Here is a 24,624-nt window from a genome sequence, read left to right as displayed (position 1 = left end):
TCTTTAGAACCTAAGAGAAGTATAATTATGCGTACCAACTACGACTGAGCTTAATCCGCAAGGTTCAACAAGAGAAGAAACGGAAGAATATGATACTAGAAAAAGTTTTGTCCAAAGAATTTCAAAATGTCAAAATTTTCGCGCGTACCGTTTTCCCAATAGACATGCATATCTTATATCCAGGAAATGAACTTCGGCGCACGGGATTTCGTCAAATTTGCCTCGAGAAATTGTATGGACAGATGAATGTACATTTATAAATAATGAGATATTCAATAGGCATAACACGCGGATTACAGAAAACTCACAGTTTCGAAGAAATGCATACGAGTAACCAAATACGTTTTAGTACTAATGTCTGGTGCGGTATTTTAGATATACATGCTACCGTTGGTTTGCATTTCTTCACAAATAACACACTAAATGGCGAAGGATATTGTTAAGAGTCGAGCTTCGAGCCGCGCGAGAGGCCGGTCAGGTTGCAATGTTAGTATGCTAGGACTCGTAACTTCTATATGCATCTATATCTGCACATAGTATAAAGTAAAGTTCTTGGTAAGTGTCTGCATGTTGAGGCTAATCTCGAGAACCGCTGGATCTATTTTGATGCCGTTTTCACTATTTAATGAAGCATTTCTCGAATAAAATTCAGGTGCGCGAAACACTAGACGCAGCGAAATAATAACGAAATACCGTTTTACTTGTTTGAATGACATTCTTACAACATTGATTACAACAAGAGAGGATTTTTATGGATATTCAATCATGCATTTACGCCGAAGCTAAGGCCACTTTTACATTTCTGAACAATTTTAAATATTGAACTGATATTAAAAGGACAGAAACTGTATCAAATATGGAATAATATGGAATAACCAGAGAAACACACATCTGAGATAGAATGATATTATTAGAATTGAAGTGAATCATGGCTCAGAAAAGTATCCCTAGTTAAATGTTTAGCAGAGTGTCGATTTACCCTTCGCTTTTATTGCTTCTCAATGAAGATTCTCCATTGAAGAGACTATCTTTGGTGTAATATTTACATCGATAGACTGCAATATTTCACGAGTTTTGTACTTCAGTTCTTTCGTAGTTCTTAATCTCCTTTACAGCTCGCCCCATAAATGCTCAATAAGAAATGGGATTGAGGTCAGGACTTTCTGGAGAATATGCTAATTTGTTTTGCTATTATACGATAATAGAATTTTTCCCGAATGTTTCGGACCGTTGTCTTGTTGGAAGCAATCAATTCCTGGCAAATTTAATTAATTTATATCATCTTTCAAATTGCTCTTCAAAATTGTCTAATATTTCGTCTTATCTAAAAACATATCCGTGAAAATATGATTTCCAACACCACTCGCTGGCCCACGCTATCACCGATTCACGGCCATATTTTATTTTGGGACTTTATATTTTTGGGATTTGATATAGATTCTTTGGATTCAAGCCCGTATTTTTTTCTCCATGCAGATTTACGACCATCGCTCCCAAAAATCTAAAATTTATTGCTACAAATTAGTATTAATTCTGTTTACTGATAAACGGAATTTTTCCTTGGCACACCATGGTTTATTTTATATTTACCGTGGGTAAATATACCATTGGATATTTATTAGACAAGAACACAAGGCGCCCCTATGCAGAATTCTCTTTCTATTTCAATATCGCATTTTTCAGCTCGCTCATGCACTCTATCTTTATATCTCTATGCAGAGAGTTTACTGCTTGTATTTGTAACGCAACAGCGTTCTTCGCTACGATCGTGTGTTGTTTATAATCGCCGTCGATATTGTTGATAGTTATCGTTGGCCTTGTTGTACTTATGAAAGAGGTGAATGAGTGCATGAAAGACGTCCTAGCGAAACATTGCTACATTTAGCCACCTTAGCTATACCATCGAGATACTCTGTTCAAAAAGGTGATGGAATAATTTTTTTTGCTGCCATCGCAGCAACATTGCGACAATTTGATCGGTCGAAGAATGCGGTTTACAACCTTATCCATAAATAAATCGAATTTCGCGAGTTTATAATAACCAAATAACAAATAATTTGGTGTAGTATGTACACATCTTTTACATCACGGTAATTGATTGTATTTAAGCAGCTCATAAGCGGTACTTTTATACAATATTCGCTTTATTTTTTCTTTTGTCCTGAAAATTTGGTGATAAAACTGGACAGATCGGTAACTTATTTTTTGTTTTTGTGAGATTGAGGGTTCGGGCAAAGGGAAGGGGTGGTTTTCGCAGCAGTCGATGACCAAAGATGATCACCTACGCTTTACTTAAGCGCCATCCTCTACAGCAATAGGACATATCGATGGGCCACATGACCCATTGGGATTTCCCATCCTTTTCAGCCTGCCAGCACTTCACAGTGCATCAAAAGATGTATAAAAATATGTATTGTTTCATTTAAGAAAACAAAGGTTCCCTTGAAATCTTGTACACAATAAGTTTCAATTCAAAATCTTTTTTATGACACTCCGACTTGGATGGGTGCTGCACCCCCCCCCCCCCGGCCAATGCCGAAGCATTTTGGAGCTCCTCCTTTGTGATCGAAATACCGATTCCAATCACTCGGAACTCTGAAACCTTTACGAGTTGAACAATCCTTACCACGCCCGGGTCCAGGATCTGGGCCAGCCGTCCGAAAGTGCGAACACCTCTTTCCTATTTTTGTCATATAACAACTTCTTTAATATGTCGATGTGCCTTCGGTCGTCACACGACTTAAAAATGTCTAGCGATCGTTTTACTAAAGAATAACACATCAATGCGAAATTTCTTATTAAATTGGAAAAAAAGGGACTGAGGTGATTCATACGTTAAAAGAAGCATAGAAGGCATAGAAGCGTGGAAACAATATCATGACGCCGGCAAACATTTAGCAAAAAGCTGGTAGAATAATTTTTTCTACTGTCATCGCAGCAACATTGCGGCAGTTTGATCGGGCGAAGAGAATACAATCTATGGCCTTATCCATAAACAGACCAAATTTCGCGAGTCTGCGATAAGCCATTGCTTGCAGCAACTTCTTTATTATGGCGATGTGCCTTCAGCCGTCACACAACTTAAAAATGTCTCGTTATCTTGTTACTGAAGAATAACGCATCAATGCAAAATTTCCCGTTAAATTCGAAAAAAGGAACTGAAATGGTTCATACGCTAAAAGAAGCATAGAAAGCATTGCAGCGTGGGATGAATACTATGACGCCGGCAAACATTCACAAAAGCTGGAATGGTTTCAAGAGGAAAAAGAAGGTGCGAAAGATGATAATTCGCGAGAGTCGATCTTCTACCTCGCACTCCAATGAAAACATGAAACGTGTTCATAAACTTGCATTTCCAAATCGACTATTTACAGTTTTATCGTTCAGAAGCTTAGTACAAGTTCAACAATTCTGCCTTTGATTTCAAAAAATGATTTGGGAATGCGGAAAATTTGTGCTAGAATTGTTCCACATCCGCTGCTGATGTAATACTGCGACATTTTTAAGTATTATAACCTGCTTCAGTCTGTATGCAGATTATGGTAAGACGCGTGATATAGCCAGATAGAAGATTATTTTACATACAAGCATACGTCGAAGATGTAGAATATAGTTTTCTCATTTGTGACCTTGGTTTTGATGAGATCAAACCTGATAACTTGCCAAATACATATAAAGGCTAATTTCCGATTGTTCACTCGTCTCCATTGGTGAAGTAACCAAGTTTACGTGTTGTGAAATTGAGCAAAATTGTTTAAGTTTGAGTGTATCCAATTTTGTTGGCTCTCGTGATGTGTGATTGGAGGAGGTAGATTGATTACAATTAGTTGACTGTTATTTCTGAATATATTCACGTACAACTATGTACGTATGTGTATGTATATGTATGTGTAGTGAAGGCGACGCTGTCACGGTACTTAAACGGTTTCGCAGTGCGTGAAGCGATTTAACAGGAGTTTAACTTGATTTTTCTTGAGGTGTAATCGGAATTCCGCCAAAAATGCAATGTTTCAGCATTTTTGATACCTCGTATACTCCCTTTCATTGTACGTTGTTTATTTGGAAGAAATTTTTGGCGAGTTATGTCGCTGGAACCGTTAGATTGATTACCGTAGTTGATATGATCGTATGGAAATTCCTAGGTTTACGACTGGATTTCGATTATTCACGTATGAGAAAGTGTTTCAAAGAGGTTAAATGTGCATGCATATTGCGATTCCTTTAAATTACTCCAACTGAGTTTTGCTACGCATATAGTCGTAGCTCTAAAATTCTATTCCTATAAAATTGCGCTACTCTTTGTCCGTGGCATAAATATCGCCAATCGAAACTTTTGATACATTGCGTTGTGACACGCAATATAACGTTTTCTCGAAAACTAAGCTTTATTTATTAAGTGACAATTTCGAAGAAAGCAGTCTGAAAATTGTCTTGCTTATCAGAGTTCAGGCAGCGCTTCTTCCTACCTTAGAAATATTTCTGTCAGTTCTTATCAAAGATAAGAAATTCTTAACCAGTACACTCCCCGCGCCTCCGTGCGCGTTCAGCGATGTTTTGCTCATACGCAACTCGGATGATAATTTCTAGCGAAATCGATTTTCGTTCTAAATGATCACAAGATGTCGCATAGATGTCACAAAATAAAACAAACAACACGAGAGGCACCTTCATTCGAAACTGGCTAGACAATAAAAGCATTCACTACAAAACAACCTTATACAGTTCCGAGCTACCCTCTTACCCAAAAGGATGCACATACCTGGGCATATGCCTAGCAGATTCACGACTAAAATTTCAAAACCTACGTCCAAATAACACCCTCAAAACCTTAGCCTATGACAGTGGCCATAACGCCCTAATATTTCACGTAAGCAAGAACACATCTGACCTCCTAACACTCGAAACACAGACCGAGATACCCAGGTACAATTACAAAAAGACAGACTGGAAAAAGTTCCAAAACATACTCGAACAAAACTGCGACCTAAAGATCTGCAACAACGTCAACCTAACAAACAGACAAATCGACGCATTCATAGACGAAATAGAAAAACATACACAAACCGCTCTTCAAAAATCTGTGCCAAACATAAAACAAAAAAACTCATGCGAACCCTATATCAACAACAAAATAAAAGAGCTACATCGAGACAAAAGCTACATAATCTCCAAGATAAACAACATAAAACTTAACTATTCTTACGACAAAAGAGAAGAATTAGAATTCCCAAAGTACCTACTATACAAAATAAAAGCGCAACTGAAACAAGAATTCGCAATTTCTATAAACCATTACTGGACAAACAAAATAAAAAACATCTCCAAAAACGACTCAGCCAACGTGTTCCCACAAATAAATCAAATCTTTAGACCACAAGAACAAAACCCCATCCCACCTCTCAAATTGCCCCCAGAAAATGCCTCCCTCATCCAAGAAGCAGGTATAACGATACACAACACCATCAAAGACACCGAGGGTAACTTCATAATACCTAAAACAATAGAAAAACTAGACATCATCGGCACCCACTTTTCCAAAATACATACGCAAAACGAACACATGGGCCGAGAACAACTAAACAGAATTATCATCGCCGAAACAAACAAACTCAAAAATGAAATGGAACAAGACAAAACGCTAAACAAAACAGTCTGCACATTCTCAAACGAAAACACCGCAGACAACCCCAAACAACCAGATCCAGAAATAAACTACTTCACAAATTACAATCAACTAAACACAATTTTCTCCAAACTAAACAACAAAAAATCCTCCGGCTTCGACGGCATCCCAAACATTATACTCAAGCGCCTACCGAACAAAATAAAATGGTACTACACAGTACTCTTCAACAATGCACTAAACAACACATATTTCCCCAGAAAATGGAAAAAAGCCAAACTGATAGCTATCACAAAAAAAGACAAAGACGGCTCATCGCCCGCAAACCTACGACCTATAAGTCTTCTCCCCAACATAAGCAAAGTATTTGAAATAATCATAAACAACCCCCTAACCTCCTTCTGCACAAAAAATGATATAATTCCAGAAAATCAATTTGGCTTCAGGCACAAACACTCCACAATCCACGCAATAAACAAACTTACGTCGGGCATCTGCTGGGCCCTAAACGCAAAACAAAGAGTAGCCGCCTGCTTAATAGACCTCGAAAAAGCTTTTGACACAGTCTGGATTGATCAAGATAAACCTTCCTAAACACCTAATTAAAATAGTCTGGGACATGATCACAAGCAGAACATTCGTAATGACCGAAGGTGCAAACACATCAAGTAAAGAATTTTCCATAACAAACGGTCTGCAACAAGGTACAGTAAATTCCCCGCTACCTTTCAGTATTTACAACAGTGATTTACTGAACCTCTTTAATCTCAATACATCCACCCACAAACGCTCCATAGCCTTCGCAGATGACCTAATCATCTAAATAACAGGCCGCAAAACGAAGACAATAAAAACTGAACTGCAAGAACTTTTCGAAAGAATAAACGACTATTACCACGCATGGAAACTAAAAATCAACACAAGTAAATGCGAAACCATACTGTTCAGATCCAAGTTAGGTGAAATCGGCCCAACAGAAAGAGAACACTGCAGAGAATTCCAAGTAAGAGAAAAACCAAACAAAGGGGCACTCATATCACACAAAAACCTAGGAATAAACATAGACGACAAATTAAACTACAAGCAACACACGGAAACCCAACTTGCTAAGGCCAATAAAACATTCTGGAGAATAAAAGGACTATTCTACTCCAAACACCTCGACAGCAAAGTAAAAATACTATGCTACCAGGCACTAATCAGACCAATCATTACCTACGGCTGCCCAATCTGGTACAACATATCAGCCTCCCAGATGGAAAAAATCCGCATATTCGAAAGAAAATGCATCAGGGCTTGCCTGAGCACATACAGATCCGAACACAGCGGATTCAAAAAATATGTAAAAAACAAAACAATATACGAACTAGCCAACATTCACCGCATCGATTGCCATGTCCTAAAGCTAATAAGAAACCACTTCGCGCAAGCGGCAAAAATAAAAGAAAACAGCTTAGTTTTCAGCTGCCTATTTCCTAACAACGCATATTACAAAAACACTCTGACAACAGGCCACATTGCTCCAGAAGCCTTCCTATACCTAGACGAAAAAAACTACCTCCAGGATCAAAACAACATCCCAATAATATATCACATAAAAAGAAAAACAGGGATCAAAACCATACTTTATGAAGAAAACATAAATGGACAGACCGCAGACCCCAGATGGAGATACAACATGGCCCTCCCCCGGAAAGACACCAAAGACAAAACACAAAAAATACTGGTGGATACAGAACCCATAGCAAAATAAGAGAAAACATTAAACTAACAGAACACAACTCTGACACCGCATAACACAGGTGTAAATATTGTAAATATTTGTAAATATTGTAAACACTTGTAAATAATCCTATTTGACACCCCCCCTCCCCATCCCTCTCACCCCCCCCCCCCCAAAGTCACACAGCACCCAAAAAGCAAGCTACCGAAGCGTCCTGTTTTGCAACCAAGTTTTCAGGACAGAAAAAACAAACAAAAACAAAATCACATAGAAGCTCCGCTCCCCAGCGGCTTAAACCTAAAAATCATATTAAACACGAAAAATGTAAAGCGTCGACACATATTATAGCATGGCTACGTCGTACCCTCGCGTATCGGTACTTTTGCCTAAAACATCACTACAAAAATTCACCGTTTATTGTGAACACTAAAAGGTATTTAAAAATTTGTATCTTGGGTTTAATAAACATCTTTAAAAAAAAAAGATGTCACAAAATATTATATATCGCTATAGAAGGCTTTGTTCTGCTTCTTTTCAAGGAGAATACGTTTCAAGGTTACTCAATTACGTGACGTGACCTGGATACAGAATATGGCAGGACACCTGTTCCATATCGAAAGGAAGACGCGAGTATGTCTTAACCTTTTCGCACTTTTTCAATTATTTGAAAACGACTCGTTTATAAATATTTCCGACACGGTGAAATTAAATTCAAAAAATGCATCATTTGCTGCTTTTGAAGGTGACCTATTTTATAAATGGAACGTAACCTGACGTATCAGAACGTTAATGTTTCTATAAACTCTGTAACAATTAAGCCCAAGTTTAACTTGGTGTTTTTATTTGTACGATTCGCTGAATCTCAACGTTTGCGCGTAAGCTTTCTCACCATTGGCATCCTAGTTTAGCAGCGAAACTTATAATGTTATATCGTATGAAAGCTGGTACAAGTTCAGCGTATCTATGCAGCACAAGTCTACATCCAATACTAGCAAAGTGATGGGATCAAGGAAACTCCGGATCGAAATAACGGAAATTTGATTCCTCTACTCAGCAACATCAAACATGTCTGTTTATTAGATTAACATAAACGTATAGAAGGTATTGATCTTAAAATGTTTCTTGAATATTTTATGAATAAACAGTATCAGATACTTCAACCTTCAGAAAGTCGAGGTTCGTTGTTTGCCATTTGGAAAAATATAATTTCACAATCGATACTCTATTCATATTACATATTATAACACACGTATCGGAGATCAAATTCATTTCTTCCGTTTCTTTCCTCTTTAAATACTCGAATTATAATATTTGTATTTTGTAAGAAAAATGGCATAGTGAGAACCCTATAATCTGTAGAATATATTATTTCAAGTTTAACAAAAAGCTATAATGGAATTTGTGATCGTAAGATTTAGATTAATTGACAGATTCCTTAAATATTTATGAGTTTCATATCGTTTTGACTGCCACCTGTCATAATTCTTTCAAGAGATATAACCTCATAGAGTTACTTTGTCTTTGCACTTTGAACCGTCGAAGCGGTTTTTCGAGTGACAAAAAGACACTTCTCCATTATCGCTTTTGTTTGCTGTTTCCGTTTCTATGAAATTATCATCTGTTCTTTCTAGTAATCTACTCATTCTAGCACTGAAACTATTTCATTGCAATAGTTTATTTAGGTTTCTTCTGCTGTTGTCAGCAGTAAAGAAATCTATACGCTTTGGATAATTTTCAATATTCTGTTTTCGTTTGTGATGCCCATCACGACGGCCTTTCCAACACCATCATTTTTACTAGTTCTGTTACACTTACACCACTTTCGAGCTTTTTAATTGCGTCGTATTTACGACAGTTTCGATAGTTAGAACGTTATTACTTTCATACTAAATTCTTATAATCAAAATATATTCGGTCGAGTGTATTTGAAACGGGAAAGGGCATCCCATACTAGAAATATTACATTCTATAATGAAGTATTCAAATCACAGGATATCAACACAGTATCCGAATAAGAGTAGCTCTACCGCATTCCATTGTTGCAATTATCTCTCATTAATTCCAATATGTAGTTATTATATCAATTCGACAGCCATCTCGTCAGATTCAAAGTAACGATATTTCACTGAATAAATGGACCATTTATTTTGAAAATATTGTAAGACTATTTTTTGAAAAAATTGAGGAAACGACATTACATTAAATTTAACGTCTTTATAAGCTATTCATAATTTAAATGCCAAAATATGCATTTATTTTAATGAATTTAATTTTCAGGGATGTATGTCCGTTCCCTGTAATCTAAGAAATAATCTGTAATCTTGTATTATTCATAATCTGCAGAAACTAGATTTATCACTAACCGGAAGACATCACATTAATATCTTTGTATAAAAACGTTAGGCCAATTACATTCAAAAAATATAAGGATATGATGAAGCTATTACATTATATTAGAATATAAGGATATGATTAAGTCATACGTCCCGTGTATCATAAGAATTTCAGAACACTTGTACACAACGATCAGAAATGAAAAATAGAAAGTACCTAATATTAATTTTACAAGTGTTTTAACAAGCATATTGTTACAGTAAACAAATAGATATTAAAGCGAAACAACAGTATTTTGTTTTCCCTGCTCTTATTTATAAACATACATATATTTATAAACAAACGTGGATTAAAGCGCAAGATTTTAAATAATTAAAATTTCATGAATTGTACAATTCACCAGTTTCTTCCTAGCCTAGTTAGTTCTCAGAGAAAATATTTGTATCGTGAAATCCATCTATTTGAACACACAGAGACAGGGATAAACTAAGCAGATGTTATCAAGATTTTTCAATTGATGGAAACGCAATCGCTTGAATATCTTAAAACGGAGGAAAGTGGACTTGCAACACTTTTAAAATAAATAGTCCTAAATGTAGAAATATGATCACAAAAGCACTTATCATCAATATATCTCAGTTCAAAATGTGAAAAATACATCGGAAGAAAACCTGCTATAAAAGTGATAAATGAGATTATTGTTTGTCAAATCTCTACGTATAATCACAAGATATTTCAGAATATTTATAAGCGTTTTCTTGTATAATAAAATAACTAATATGGCAAAGATTAGAAAATCCATTTCAAGTATATGTGAACGAGCAAGGCTTTGCTTTTGAAAAACGTTAGAATTTTCGTTAGCAATTGTCAAAAAAGTTTTTGGGGAAAAGAAGTTATCAGTACAAAACGTATCATACAGTTGAAAGTTACGCGTAAAAGAAAATTTCGCAATCTTGCCAAATTATACCATTCAAGCAATTATACGTCGCTTGGGTATCACTCATCCCCTCCGATTAGCAATAAATTACACTCTGCATGAAATAATGTTCGCAATGTCTTAGGAGCATGATGATCAGAAAGAAGAACGTAAAACAATTGTCATTTTTAGTATCGCTTGGAGTTGAAAAATTTATTTTTAACAATTTTCCCATCATTTTTCGGGGAAATGATACGGACATTGTTCGCTCGTTCCTTGTAAGCCACTATGAAAAATCCTAGTGAACTTTCCAACTTTAAAGCTTTTGTTTCAAACATTTCTCTGTATCTCACAAATTGAAAGAATTGAAAATTGGAAGATTTACGTAGCTCGCTTTCGGTGAATCATCCTGTATAGGTATAGTTACGCTTTCTAGGGTACTACAGAATACTATAGCAACTTTGCGCGCGGGTCTCGCAAGATCAGAATCGTTAAGCAGTCAGATTCGCCTGAGTCTTCGTACGGAGAAGAACTTGGAATCGTTCCGATCGTCGAAAAGGGCACTTGTGTCGTTCGTGCTTCTACAGTTTCGCTTCATTGATCGAACTACGAGTTTCGAAGCTTCACGACATCGTTTCGACCACGTATTTCGTACCTGAGCTGGATTAATCGCTTCGTGCTAGTTTACTTTTTAAATCAATGGCGCAAAATTAATTTGACAGATGATACGTGAATGGCTGATATTTAGAATCTCGCTGGAAAAGCCACCTCATACGCGATAAATGAACGATAGAACAGCATTTTCGTGATTCGATCGTTTACTTGCAAAATTTTCATGACACAGAACATGATTGGATGCGTTTTAGTGTCATGAGATGGTAAGGACGTGTTGGGTGTTAGTAAAGTATTCCGGTGTTTAACTTCAACAAGATTTATTTCGATGTCGAGTGTGCGTCCTTTTATCGTAACGTGACGCACGTCGAACTCAAGCGATGACGATGCAGAAGTAATGCAAACTTGATACTGAGTAGGTACAAACTTCTGTACGAATTACTTTGACTAACCGTGCGTCTACCAGCGACTACCGTAAACTACCAAGGACGACTATGAAGGACTCTGATGGACTATTCCGAGCTTTTCCTCGTTTCCATTTTTATAGGGTGCCGAGGTTCTCGGAAAAGTCACCTCTTTTGTGGTAATTAAAAGAATAGACTGTACATTTTAACCTTCCGTTTGCATATTGGACCATTTTTCATCAGCAATTCAAACTAATTTTTTCGCTCTGCTTAAAACAATTAAATTGACACGTAGAAATAGAAACTACTAGATGATACTCTAAAAATTTGGAAAAGTATTCAAAAATCGAGGAATTTTTTAAAACAGAGATCTAAAAAAAAATTGCACACACTTAAACGACCTATTATGTACACCAGGCGACGTGAATACGTAAATAAGCTTGCAAACGGAGAGTTAAAAAAACGTTACTATTAGTCGAGTTTCCAAAGATATGACTTTGAATGATTCGCACTCTCGTAGACTAATTTTTCGCCTGAAATACAATAACTTTCTCTCGAAACAGTTTCTTGTATCGTGACAAATAAGAGAATAATTAAGAGTAACAGAGTTACATAGGTTGTACAACTTTCGGAAATAAATTTCGTAACCGTTAAACATGTTACAGTTCAACAAAGAACGTTTGAATTTCAGATTGTAAGATTCCATAAATTAAAGAATTGTAGGCCAACAGATTTCAATAAAGAAGGGGAGAAGTTCCAATTAAAGATAATAGCTAGTAAGTAAACAAAGTAAGAAGTTCCAATTACAGATAATAGGAAGTAAGAAGTTTCAATTAAAGATAATGGAAAGTAAGAAGTTCCAATTAAAGATAATAGCTTCCCAATGAATCGACTAGCAATGAAATTGACTGACATACGAGGTGCGAATATTACCACTGATTAATTTTAGTCAAAAGTCGAAAATTAATATTTTATTCTTGGAAGACATAAATCGTTGAATTTATTGCGATGTCGGCTATAACGTCGTAATGTTTAAAGCAACTGTGACGTGTGAAAACATGACGATGATGTTGCAAAGATATTTATATTGGTTTATTTATGGTAGTCAGGTAAATCTTTTCCTGTACTTATCGCCATAAGCATACAATTACCGACACCACTTATATTTGATTAAATATCGAGTAACAGAAAGAGAAAAAGTTACAAATTGTCATGCTTCTGCATTCGTCATTTATTTATACACATTTAAGAAAAATATTAGTTTCATGGATATTATTATTTATTACAAAGACAGAGAAAATATAAAAAAGTAGAAAATCAATGGTTTTAAAAAAGTACTCCTGATGTGAGAGCTTGTTCAATGTTAAGATTAAAAATTAAAATTATGATCCAAAATTAAAAAGTCATTTATTCTTTTGCCCTTGTAAGACAGCCTAGGCACATAAAAGTAGCATCAATAGTCCCATAATATTTATGAACCCATCTCTGGCACTTGATACATTGGACACATTGTACACCCGCTTTGCCCTTAAAATAATTTCCTCGTCAGATTCATATTGGGAATATCTTGGGTTCGAAAACACAAGTTAAACTAATCCGAGAGCGATTTGTTAATGTCTTATGTAGAAAATAATTAGTTGACAACACTAAGGCTCGGAACTAATAAGCTGCTCAAATAACTTGCTTTCAATGTTACACAAATCTGCTTAAATGACTATGAAAATGAATATAAAAATTCGCGATGAGAAAAAAACGCACTTGATGGCTTATTACTGAAACGATCGCATTCACGATTTGTGTTTTGCGTTGTCATCAGCTGTGGTAGTTTTAAACTTTCCCCTCGCTATTACAGTATTTTGTAAAAAGATGATGGAATCTCGTATTAATAACAAAAAAATTTTTTTCTATTGATATCTATATAGTGTAGTGTAACATAACTTAATCCATTTTTGTTGGTCCATGTACATTTGCTGAAAATTATTTATTTTTTCCATTTCGGCTTAATCTTTTGTCCGCTACCGTAGAGCTTAGAAATTAAAATTGAACTGTGTGCGAATCTTTTTATGAATAACTGTACGTAAGTCTGAATGACGTTGGCAAAGAGAAATACCTCACATGACGTCATATTACCCCCAATGCTCAATAATACTCTTTTTGTTCAGCAATCAATTAGTGCAAAAAGATCGTTGGATTCCATTAAGAAGCAGAATTCAATTGCATATTGCGTCTGCACCGACGCACTTCTGTCAAAAATCGTACGACGCACTATACGCGATGATAGAGTTTGATAAGAGCGGTTGTGTTCCGATGCGTGGTTCCTTCGAGATCTTTGATCCTCGTGATCAATAGGATACGTTGTAATAAAATCGAATTTGACCTTAAATTCTAAGGTCAAGATAGAATTCATCATAAAATCATTTTCGAACACCTTGTACGCATCATACAATATTTTCATAAAACTATTTTCCCATTGATACTTTTGCCACTGTTAATTTTACGCATTTGTTAATTTAACAGATTAGTATCTAAAGCATACGCACGTATCTATCCTTAACGCGATTTTCATTACTCTTTTTGTCGCAATACGCTCTTTTTGCCGTATGTCTTATGATTGTACTCCTTTTCATTTGCTGTTGTGGTAACTTATACCGTTTGCTCTCCTTTATGCGATTTAATAGAAACAACAGATTATTTTCTTAAATCTCTTAAAACTCTTTCGCTCCTTCTTAACGATTAACGTCTTAAAACGAAACGTTGTCCACCGAAGAATAGCGCTTGAGAAACGAATATATCATTTATCGAGCAACAGTCCTTGCAATTGCTTGAGGATACAAAGAACGTAAATTTCTTCCCAACTATTCCTATCCAGATTATTTCCTTTTGCTATCCGCGATTCTACTTCTTCGGTTAGCAATATCCAGAACCATTTGAGAAAATTTATACGTACGTATACACGAATATGTGTATACGTGTGGACGAGCGTGTAAATATACATGTGAAGATGCAATTCGCATTCAATTGAACGACCAAATTAAAAGTTTCCCAAGAGAAACTGTGTTCGTTTATATGCGCAATTGCCTTTTCCACAGAATGCGTATTTTAGAGTGTTTCCGTTTTAACCACGATAGTAACGGCTTTCCTTTTTTCGTTCAATGAAAACACGTTTTTTTCGAGTTTGAAAGCCATTTGAAGGAATGGTTGAACGATCAAAAGTGTAATTTCTCGTCCAATATCATAGAGGGCTGTTTATTTGGTGAGTGAACGTCGACATTTCCACGTGTACGTGTACACAGAACCGGGGCATATGCGCATAAACGTGCCATTCTCATTTAATTCAATGACCAAATTAAAAGTTTCCTACGAGCGCTGTTCCTCGTTGATGCACGCAATTACCATCTCTATAGAATTCTAATTTTAAAGTTCTCCGTGTTCCGGTTGTTATGATTCTGTTCCTTTTCTCGCAATTTATGTTATATGGTTTCAAAAGTTAACGACAGGAATGCTTTTGTGGTAAAAAAATATTCTATGCAACATTTCTTTTCATTAAGCGTTCGTAGGTTAGAAATTGAGTAATAGTGTCATAAACTGTACCATTCATTTAGAACCATCTAGAAATTTACTAAAGTCAAGATCAATTTTGCGACTACCGTCTTTACAGATCTTTATCGATCTAGAAGAGTAGGATAAGGATTATACAATATATTCATAACACTCTTTCCCTATTGATATTTTTGCCACTATAGTCTACAAATACGATGAAATTAGCGTTTTTCATTTAGATTATACTGGATATGCCATTTCAATCTTCCCACGTAATTCTTTCCCAAAGTATACGTTATCATAAAAAATGCTCCAACTAGAATTCATTCTGTTTTGCCTAATGTCTGTCTTGTCATCAGATTTCTCTGGGTGGAGATGTTTTCGAGATCTCAAGGCGACCTGTGTGTTTTTTTTTTTTTTTTTAGGTACAACTATACATTATTTTATCCACCATTTAATGTATTTTCTAATTCTCGTCGAGAAGCTATTAAAGTACTTTTATCTGAAAATGATTAATTTAAAAGATACTTCGATGTTAATTTTATAAAATCGAGTGTATGAACGACAAGGGAAACGTAAACATAAAGGCACCATATTATTTGTCCCTGTCTCTGATACGATAAGCCTAACAAGATAAAAGTATCTTTTAAGCTATATAGTGACTTACTTTATTTAACAGATTTATTTGTAGTTATCTAACGGGAAGCTATGGTTATTTAACTAGAGTTACTTCAGAGTGTAGTAATGTAATACAATTGCAACTAAATCGGCACAATTAATCATATATATTAATATAAACGGAGCAATATATAAATAAAATTGTGTAATGCTAAAAATATATTTGTTCCTCGATGTAGACGGCCCTAGATTATTAAGAAAGTAAAAGAAGAGTGGGAAAATAGAAAAGGCTAACGCATTATAATGTAAAAAAAAATTACAATCATAAGGCTGTCGTAGATATATTACGAGTGAAACAAAGATTGTACTATATGTATATATATCCGGCGTAATGTTTCTTGCACGCTCAATGAAATCGATGAGGCGTGCTCCTTCCTATGTTACTGCCATAAAACTTCACATAAATTATAGTTACTTCTTTATCGTTTGACTCGTACTTGTTTTTTACGCGGAAGACATCTTCATAAACAGTGTTTTTTTTTTTGAAAGAAGGACGTAGGATAGTATCGGATTTTCACCTACTAAAACCTACAAGATATACATCACACTGATCCTCCTGCGCCACGCCTTAGGTCCGTTCTTATGACATTTCGGTACATCCGAATATTCCCAGTGAGACTACGCCTCATGTATGTATATCGAAGATAGTACGATCGCTGAAGTGTATCTCTCTTTTTACAATTAGCAAAAATTGCGTTTTAAGCTTTGTTTGTGAACTGATAATTAGCTGTTGGTATCTAAGTGGTAACCAAAATATTGTAATATCGTAGAACAGTCATAGTTTCCTGTTTCACCATTATAAATAAATCTGTTAAATAAGTAAGGATCTCGGTAAAATGGTTTACATGGACGAACATTAGCAGTTTCAGTTTTAAACTCGACGACACATATTCGCCAATTTATCGTGTGACGTGTAAGTCACAAGAAAAACTGATGATATTATAAACAATTGTGCATTTTGTCGCTAACGTAAAATCTGCCGATTCATGTCAAAAGCTATCTTATAATTCTCAAATGAAGAGGATTAATGTTTCCATCAGGTCGCGAACATGTCTGTACGCACATGTCTGTCTTTGACGTGTCAATTCTTTAACGTCCACACGAACGATGTGCACTGAATAATTGTATGTTATTCAGGTACAATGTATGTCCATGTATGGAGGAGTATAAAGAAATTGCACTTTTGTTTGTTTAACAACAAACAATAAATGAATAAACGATTATGCCTCTGGTTGAGGATTAAATGTTTACAGTTGACTTGATGGTAGAAACATCTTTGCATAATATGATTTGCAACGATATTTAGAACAAAAGAAGCGATTTTGAAACAATTTTCCTCCGGTGCTTTGTAAGCAAAATTTCGATTAAACGAAAAAGCGCAACTATTTTTACATTTCGTTTTATATCTTTGTGGCGGCACTTGATAGCAACTAACACCGAACGGCGGCAGCGCAGTGGTTAGCGTTTCATTGTTTATTGTGAATAATATACATTGTAATACTCATCTACTTGGACAATAAACGTTATAAAAAAAGAAAAGAAAAGCGCAGTGGTTAGCGCCTTTGGTTACGAACGTTCGGGACCCGGGTTCAGATCCCGGTGCCCGTGATCCGATTTTTCTTCCGCGACACAAAAATCAGAAGAAAAGTAGAGGTACACTATCGCGGCCTCTACACTATCATAACTACTACTATACCTCACCTTTAAAAAATCATTTATCGTACGTGAAGAAGCTTCAGTAGAATGTTGTAGATAATTAAAATATCTGTAAAATGAGACTTACGATGACCCCAATTTTTTAGGTTGCAAATTAATAGAAAGTGGAAAGATATCCAATTTTCTCAAATCGCCCATAATTTTAGTTAAAATTGCCATACGATTACGAGTCCCTGTGACATGTAAAAATATCATACAATCGATTCGTGTGTTAGTTTTCGTACGATCAATTTGTTGTTTTGCGATGCAGAAAATGTCAAATTTGCAATACAAATACAAACTTATCTCAGTTTATACTCCGAGCTCTTTACGTTTTCTACAAGACCTGTATTTTGATAGGCAGGAGTAAAAGTCTTTTTCGTCTGAACGCTCAGCTAAAATACAACGATAATCGCTTCCAGTTAGTTGTAAAATGCAATAACTTTCGCACGTTACGTCCTACCGTGCTGGGACTTGTTTCTGTCGGTTTCTCCAGTCGTGCCAAACTTAATTATCTTAAAAAAATATTCCTTTAGGAGGAATTGGCTTCTGAACAACTCACCAACGTTAAACTATGAAAAGATTGAGCGGTGCGACAGGCGTCGTTTTATAGTTTATTACGTGTATTATATGTGTATTTTTTTCGTATTGATTGGATGCTCATAAAAAATAAAAAAACGTTTATAAAGGTGTTCCATTTTCATAGCGGGCGATTAGAAAGCTTCAGTGCAGCGAACGAGCCCACTGGGAGCTCTGCGCGCCATTTCTGGCTCGATCGCGCAAAAATTGAAGCTCATAGAAAAAAATCGTATTATCTCGGCAGTTGTAGCACCTACAAAGGTATGTTTTTTAATTTAGGGTTAAAAAAGAACGATTGGTAATATTATTTTCTTATGCAACGTTATTTGAGGATATAAGATAAAAACGAAATTGTTTGCTCTTTTTGTTTGTCGTTATTATTAGAATTTAGTGTTGCACAATGATATTCTCGTGATTTATTTTACACTTTATTATTTATCTTATCCTTAATTATCATGCTGTGTATAATTGATTATCAATCGTAGTGTTACGACCGTTCGTGGAGAGACGCGGTCGCGAGGAAAACGCGTCAGCGAGAGGCGTAAATTCTCGCCACGATTCTGCTAATCGACACCGCGAAATAGTCGTTCCCCTGTTTCGATTAAGATAACAGAGGTAGTTCAATGAATTTAACACCGTATTAACAGGTTAATATAGCTTGTATATTTAACAATAATGAATGTAATAATATAAACGTTACAAATTATTTAGCGACGAATACAGTTAATATGTTACAAAAATTCGACCCATATTTACGATATCTCTCGATGTATGCGTTAAACTAAGTGATCTGGATTTTCGACGTATAACGTTTGACTCTTCAAAAGGGACTGATTGCCCTTCGATCATTCCTTTGTCTTTTCTGGGAGACGACCCCTACTACGCTCGGGTCACGCCACTGTTCGCGCCTATGATCACGTATGTCACTTTCTTTATGTGTATGACATAACGGACGGAAATCGACGTTTCCAGAACTCGCTGCTTGATGACAACTATGCGCTCGTCGATATATTGTATATTTTCCGTCGGGCAGATAAGACGATTCGTCTGCGACACTGTAGGACCGCGAGCGACGGTTAGAAATACAGCCTGTGGTAAGCCCCGTGGCGTAAGATACTCCCCCCGTTGAGAGGGTACCGATCAAGTAATATGGTGTGATACTGTGAGGTGAATCTCCTTTCAGAATTCGTTGCTGTTGCTGATTGTTTCGGAGTCATCTGGAGTCGATCTGCTCGGTAGTGGTACCATCCGCTTGATGCTCCGATCCAGGGTGCTCGTTGCTGTTCGAACGGTAATCGTCCATATGATGCCGTTTGCGCCGGATTGGATCTTGATGATTCTGCCCAATGGCCATTGCATTGGGGGAACGTTGTCCTCTCTGAGGATGACGATGGTGCCTTCTCGTATGCCGTGACTGCCCTTGTCCCATTTGTTTTGGATATTCAATTCGTGTGGATACTCTCGATGCCAGTTGGACAGACGATTGGATACAGCGTCCCTGAAATCTCGTTCTCGTTCGAAAACTTGTTAGCGAGTCTCTGATGAGGAAGTCACCATGAGTAGGGACAAGGGAGTTATGAACAGACTGAATCTTCGACGAGCGATGAATCTTCACAGAGCAGCAATGAAGGCCTCGCTTATGAGATCGCTGACCGGCTCGGTGTGGACTGCCTTAACTGCACCACATACAAGTTAGATACAAATACCTGAATTTTGCGGCGGTTACGATTCTTTCGCTCTTTGATGTAAAATGGTCTTCAATAGTTGACTCCGAGGTTGATAAATGGGCGAGATTTCATTGAGAGAGTACGAATTTCATCTGAAAAATAGCAGAGTTATAATAGTTTGACATGTTTGTTGTCTATGTCCTGTTCGGAAAATCCTTGTAGTTTTGATCGCCGTGGTCCTCGTCGTTGCCTAGAAATTTTCAGTTGTAGTTCTCGGCCCAAAAAGTGTCGTTAAATGTTCCGGTCCTTGGAAGATCGTGGACCGTTACGGTCCTGGAAATGTAGTGGACCAGCTCGGTCCAAGAGGCATCGTTGAACGGAACTCCGGTGTTGCTTGGTGCTGATTCGTCCAACACGACGCGGAGTTTTGTAGTTGATTGGGAGGCTGGGCTCCCCCCTCAAGTCACGTGTAGGCGATGAGTTGCGAATGTGAAGAGTATTCTGATTCAAGGCGTTTGGTAGCGTTGAATCCGATTGTTGAGATAATGATGAACTTCGTTGAATTGAATGAACTTCGTTGTCGTCAAGTCGCGTGTTGGCGATGAGTGCAAGTGTGAAAGGTTGTCTGATTCACGGCGTTTGGTTGCGTTGAATCAGATTGTTCAGATAATGAGGACGCGAACTTGGTTGTCGTCAAGTCGCGTGTAGGCGACGAGCTGCTAGTATTATGCAATGAGCTTCGTGTGTCATACAACGGGATCGGAGTTAGATTCAATACGATATTCTCCATCGGCGGAGTATGATCATTGTTACTGTTATTATTGAAATTATTCTTACGTCTCCGGAAACTACTAGGAGTGTTGCTGCTGCATTCCAGAGGTTTTGGATTCGCCACTGTCTTGGAGGCATTCGTTGAGGAAGAATTAATTTCGATGAGATTGCTCAATCGTACTACCAGGTCTAAATAGGCATCAAATAAGTCTACAGGTGCGACGTCGTCGAGCTCAAGTAATTGGTCATTGACAATGTTGAACCGTTTCCAAATGTCGTCAACTTGTTTTTGATAGGTTATTAAGGTGGCTTTGTTGTGCTGACCAGACTCGTATTCGTCGAGTAATCCTCCATATGGACTGGAATTGGTCGCTTAAATTGCTTCGCTCCCGACGCAAGGAGGTGATTTCTGTTTCGTTTGCCATTGTTTGTGATGAAGATACTTTGTTAACGAAGGTGATACTTATGATATACGATTTTAGACAAGTGCAACGTTTTGCAACGTTGTGTAACGTTTCATTTGTGACATGACACGGTGCCCGCCATCGTATTCCGTATGACCATATCGGTATTATGGTATATTATATATTAACAATTTATTGCTCACGAAGACGCGCAATTTTCCTTCTTTAAATCAATATCTAGTTGCCTTTTCTTTCTTTTTAAGTGTTACTTCCAAATAAGCTACTTGTCTAGATGAATTGGCAAGTATACAGCCTGAAGAAGACGTCTGAAAATCGATACTTAAACGCGTGTTCACGAAATTACGATGGTTCCTTTATGAAACATCGTAAAGGAACGAGTGATAAAATTGCAATAGTCAGTTATATTAAAATTAGTGTAGGTATAGAAATAGTGCATGCCGGTCGTAATATGAACTTAGTTACATAACTTCGGTTGAAGATTACCAGGAACGACAATAACAATCTGTATCGAGTTGGTTTGACTCTAGATCTTGTAAACTAAAACAACGTTGGTACAATAACACGAGTCACTGCCAGACTCGAATTTTCCGTTGGTTAGTAATTCCTGTCTATAATAATTCACAAAGTCTAGACAAAGAGATTAACTTTTTTATCCGTCGATGGACACGTTTACGGTCGACAAAGGAGTTTTTGCTCGCGTCGCATTTTCATCGATACGTTATTATACATAAAAATGAATTTTATTTTGAAACGAAACAATACAAGAATATAAACGTATCGAGACGAACAACGAATGTTTTCAATATTTGCCACGGAAGGGAATAAAATTCAATATTTTATAACGTCGAAATCGATAAATCTCGAAGCATTTCAGCTGGTATCTGTTTGTCTATCCTTATGAGCTACATATCGTAAAATCTGTGCCATCTTTTTTCCCAAGTTAGAATATTCGGCTTTACTACCTTCTAATTGGGTTAACTTGCAGAGAAAGGACCCCGTAATGGAATTTAACGGGACTGTATGATACCAGTCAGAATCGAGGTAGGATAATAGATGCAGAAACTCATTTTGAGACATCCCGAAGGAATATTAATAAACGATATCAAATATTCGTAAACGATAAAAATTAATTTTACATTGAAAGGATTGAACTCTATATTTCACGCCGCTTAAGTGGAAGTCCAATATGAAACGTCATAGCAGACCAATCCGTGGCACAACGTCTTAAAATAACTGAAAGAGGGTGGAAATGACAAGGACATAAATTGAAATTGTAAGGACATAATAATTCTCAGACATATAGAAGACACAATTTTTCATGCACGTTAATTTCGCAAGCAGACATTAATTTCAGAAATTACGAAACGCTTCAAATTCAAAACAGAACGAACATGGCGTTATGTCACCGAGCCATATATTCTGCTTTCTCATCCACGATACAAAGATTTGGAACGTAAAATGTTGAATATCAGAGAGATGATTCGCTGGAAAGTGAAACATTTGCTCGGAAATTCTGCCGTGCGTATAGCAAGTGCAGCAAAATCGACCAAGAAGAGTGCTTTCGAATTTCTATACAACGAAAGTAATGACGCTAATGATGCAAAGGCAAATGTTGAATTTGAACCCATATAAATGGGGAAAGGCAAGGGTAACCTAATACTCAGCAATTTCAGAACATGCTAAAGGATATTTAATGATACCAGCAATGCCGGTTATGTTGAAACGATGCTTCTCATGTACGGGAAATATTGTTACGACGGAAAGAGGTCGTCTGTAACCAGAACATGTTAATATATTAATTTGAGGTGGTGTTGGATGTGAGTGCCCCAAGAAATACTCCCCACTTTCAAAAAAAATGTTTATTAAACAATTAACAGTCAGCAATAAACGGTGAATTTTTGTAATGGCATGTTAGGCAAAGGTACCGATACGCGGCGGTACGACGTAGCCATGCTGTATTATGTGTCGGCGTTTTACATTTTTCGTTGTATAATACAATTTTTTTATGTATTTTTTTTTCTGTCCTGAAAACTTGGTCGCAAAACAGGACGCTTCGGTAGTCTGCTTTTTGGGGTGGTGTGTAACTTTGGGGAGGGGTGGGATGAGAGGGAGGGGGCGGGGGAGGGGGATGTCAAATGGGTTTATTTACAAGTATTTACAGTATTTACAGTTTACACCTGTGTTATACGGGGGCAGAATTGAGTTCTGTCGGTTTAATGGTTTTCTCTCTTATTTTATTATGAATTCGGTATCCACCAATATTTTTTTGTGTTTTTTCTGTGCCTGACTTTTGTGTCTTTCAGAGGGAGGGCCATGTTGTATCTCCATCTAGTGTCTGCGGTCTGTCCATTTAACCTGCGGTCTGTCCATTTAAGTGTGTTTCCAGTGCGGCTAACGGGCGTTGACTTCCGAAAGCCGCCAAGCGGGTGGCGACCATTCTTTCGAGGAGTTTGCCGGCCTTGTGTAGCAGGCATATCGGCCGGTACGCCGACGGCGAAGTCGTCGGTCCGCCCTCTTTACGGAGCAAGACCAGCCTCGCTGTCCACCATGCCCGGGGGTAAACTCCCTCTCTCAGGCATCTTGTGTAGAGGCGCCGAAGTTTGGGGGCCTTGACCCCCCCTCACCCCTCCCCCAAATCCGGCTCGAGATTCCGCCCGGGCCCGGCGCCACGTCGCGGGAGACCATTCTTCTGATCGCCTTCCACATCTCTTCCTCCGTGACTTTCCAGTCATCTCTCCATTCTATCGGCCGTGACGTTTCCCGCGACTGTTCTGCCGCACTGTCTTCTTGCGGGGGAAAAGCGTCCCGATGATCCGCAGCAGCAGCGCAGGTTCAATACGGCCACTTGTAGCCCACTTGTACTTGTACGGGACATGTAATGTCGATGATGGAGCCCGACAAATAGTCTAAGCATCAGGCCAGTTCTCCTATTGCGTCTCGCAGTCTCTGTCTGTCTTCGGTGAAGATCGGACAGTCCTCCAAGATGTGATGAGGGGTTTCTATCCCCCCGCAGTCACACGTGTCCACCTCGCTCAATCGGAATGTCTTGAGTTTACCGTTGAAATCCCCGTGACCACTTATGAACTGTGTCATGTAGTGGTTCGGTCTTAGCCAACGGCACTCGATCCTATCCTTGACATTGTCAAAGCACTCGTATGTGGTCCTTCCCTTTGGTGCGGTCTGCCATCGCTCTTGCCATTTTTCGATGGCTTCCCTGACGATGGCTCTGTGATTAGTTGCTTCGTCCAATCCTCGTTTCATTCTGTGGGCTCTTGCTCTGATCTCGATTAGCAGGTCGATGGGTATCGCACCTGCGATGACCTGTAGTGCCTCTGTTGATGGAGTCCTGTAGGCCTTCGTCACTTGGAGGAGTGCCATTCTTTGTGACCTTATCAACATGCCTGTCGTTCTCTTATTTAACAGGTCGCTCCAGCCGGCTGCGGCGTAGGTGGTTATCAGCTCGAACAGCCCTTTGTATAAAATACTCATGGCCGCGTGTCCGAGTCCCCAATTCGTTTTAGCCACTCTTGCGAGGCTGTTAATTAGTCTTTGGCACTTCTGCTTTGTTTCGTGCACATGCCGATTGATCTTCAGGCCTCTTTCAAAGTGCACTCCCAGGTACTTGGTCACCTGTCCCATCTTGATGCTCTTGCCCTC

The 24,624-nt window shown here is 37.7% G+C and overlaps 2 protein-coding genes across 3 annotated transcripts in view; both read left to right on the top strand.

The window, feature by feature from the left end:
- Positions 1 to 24,624, top strand: part of LOC117207541 (lachesin-like) — a 548,209-nt gene that overhangs the window by 205,972 nt on the left and 317,613 nt on the right. The window lies entirely within an intron of this gene.
- On the top strand, positions 4,631 to 6,217 carry LOC117207545. The gene is made up of 2 exons (XM_033447855.1): positions 4,631 to 5,477; positions 5,682 to 6,217. The coding sequence occupies exons 1-2, from the start codon at positions 4,631 to 4,633 to the stop codon at positions 6,215 to 6,217; spliced, it is 1,383 nt and encodes a 460-aa protein (XP_033303746.1).

This window comes from Bombus bifarius, unplaced genomic scaffold (genome assembly GCF_011952205.1).
Source record: "Bombus bifarius isolate JDL3187 unplaced genomic scaffold, Bbif_JDL3187 scf7180000008037, whole genome shotgun sequence".
Classification (NCBI taxonomy): Eukaryota; Metazoa; Arthropoda; class Insecta; order Hymenoptera; family Apidae; genus Bombus; species Bombus bifarius.
The sequence above is the reverse complement of the archived record's forward strand: the minus strand, read 5'-3'. Positions and strand labels throughout refer to the sequence as shown.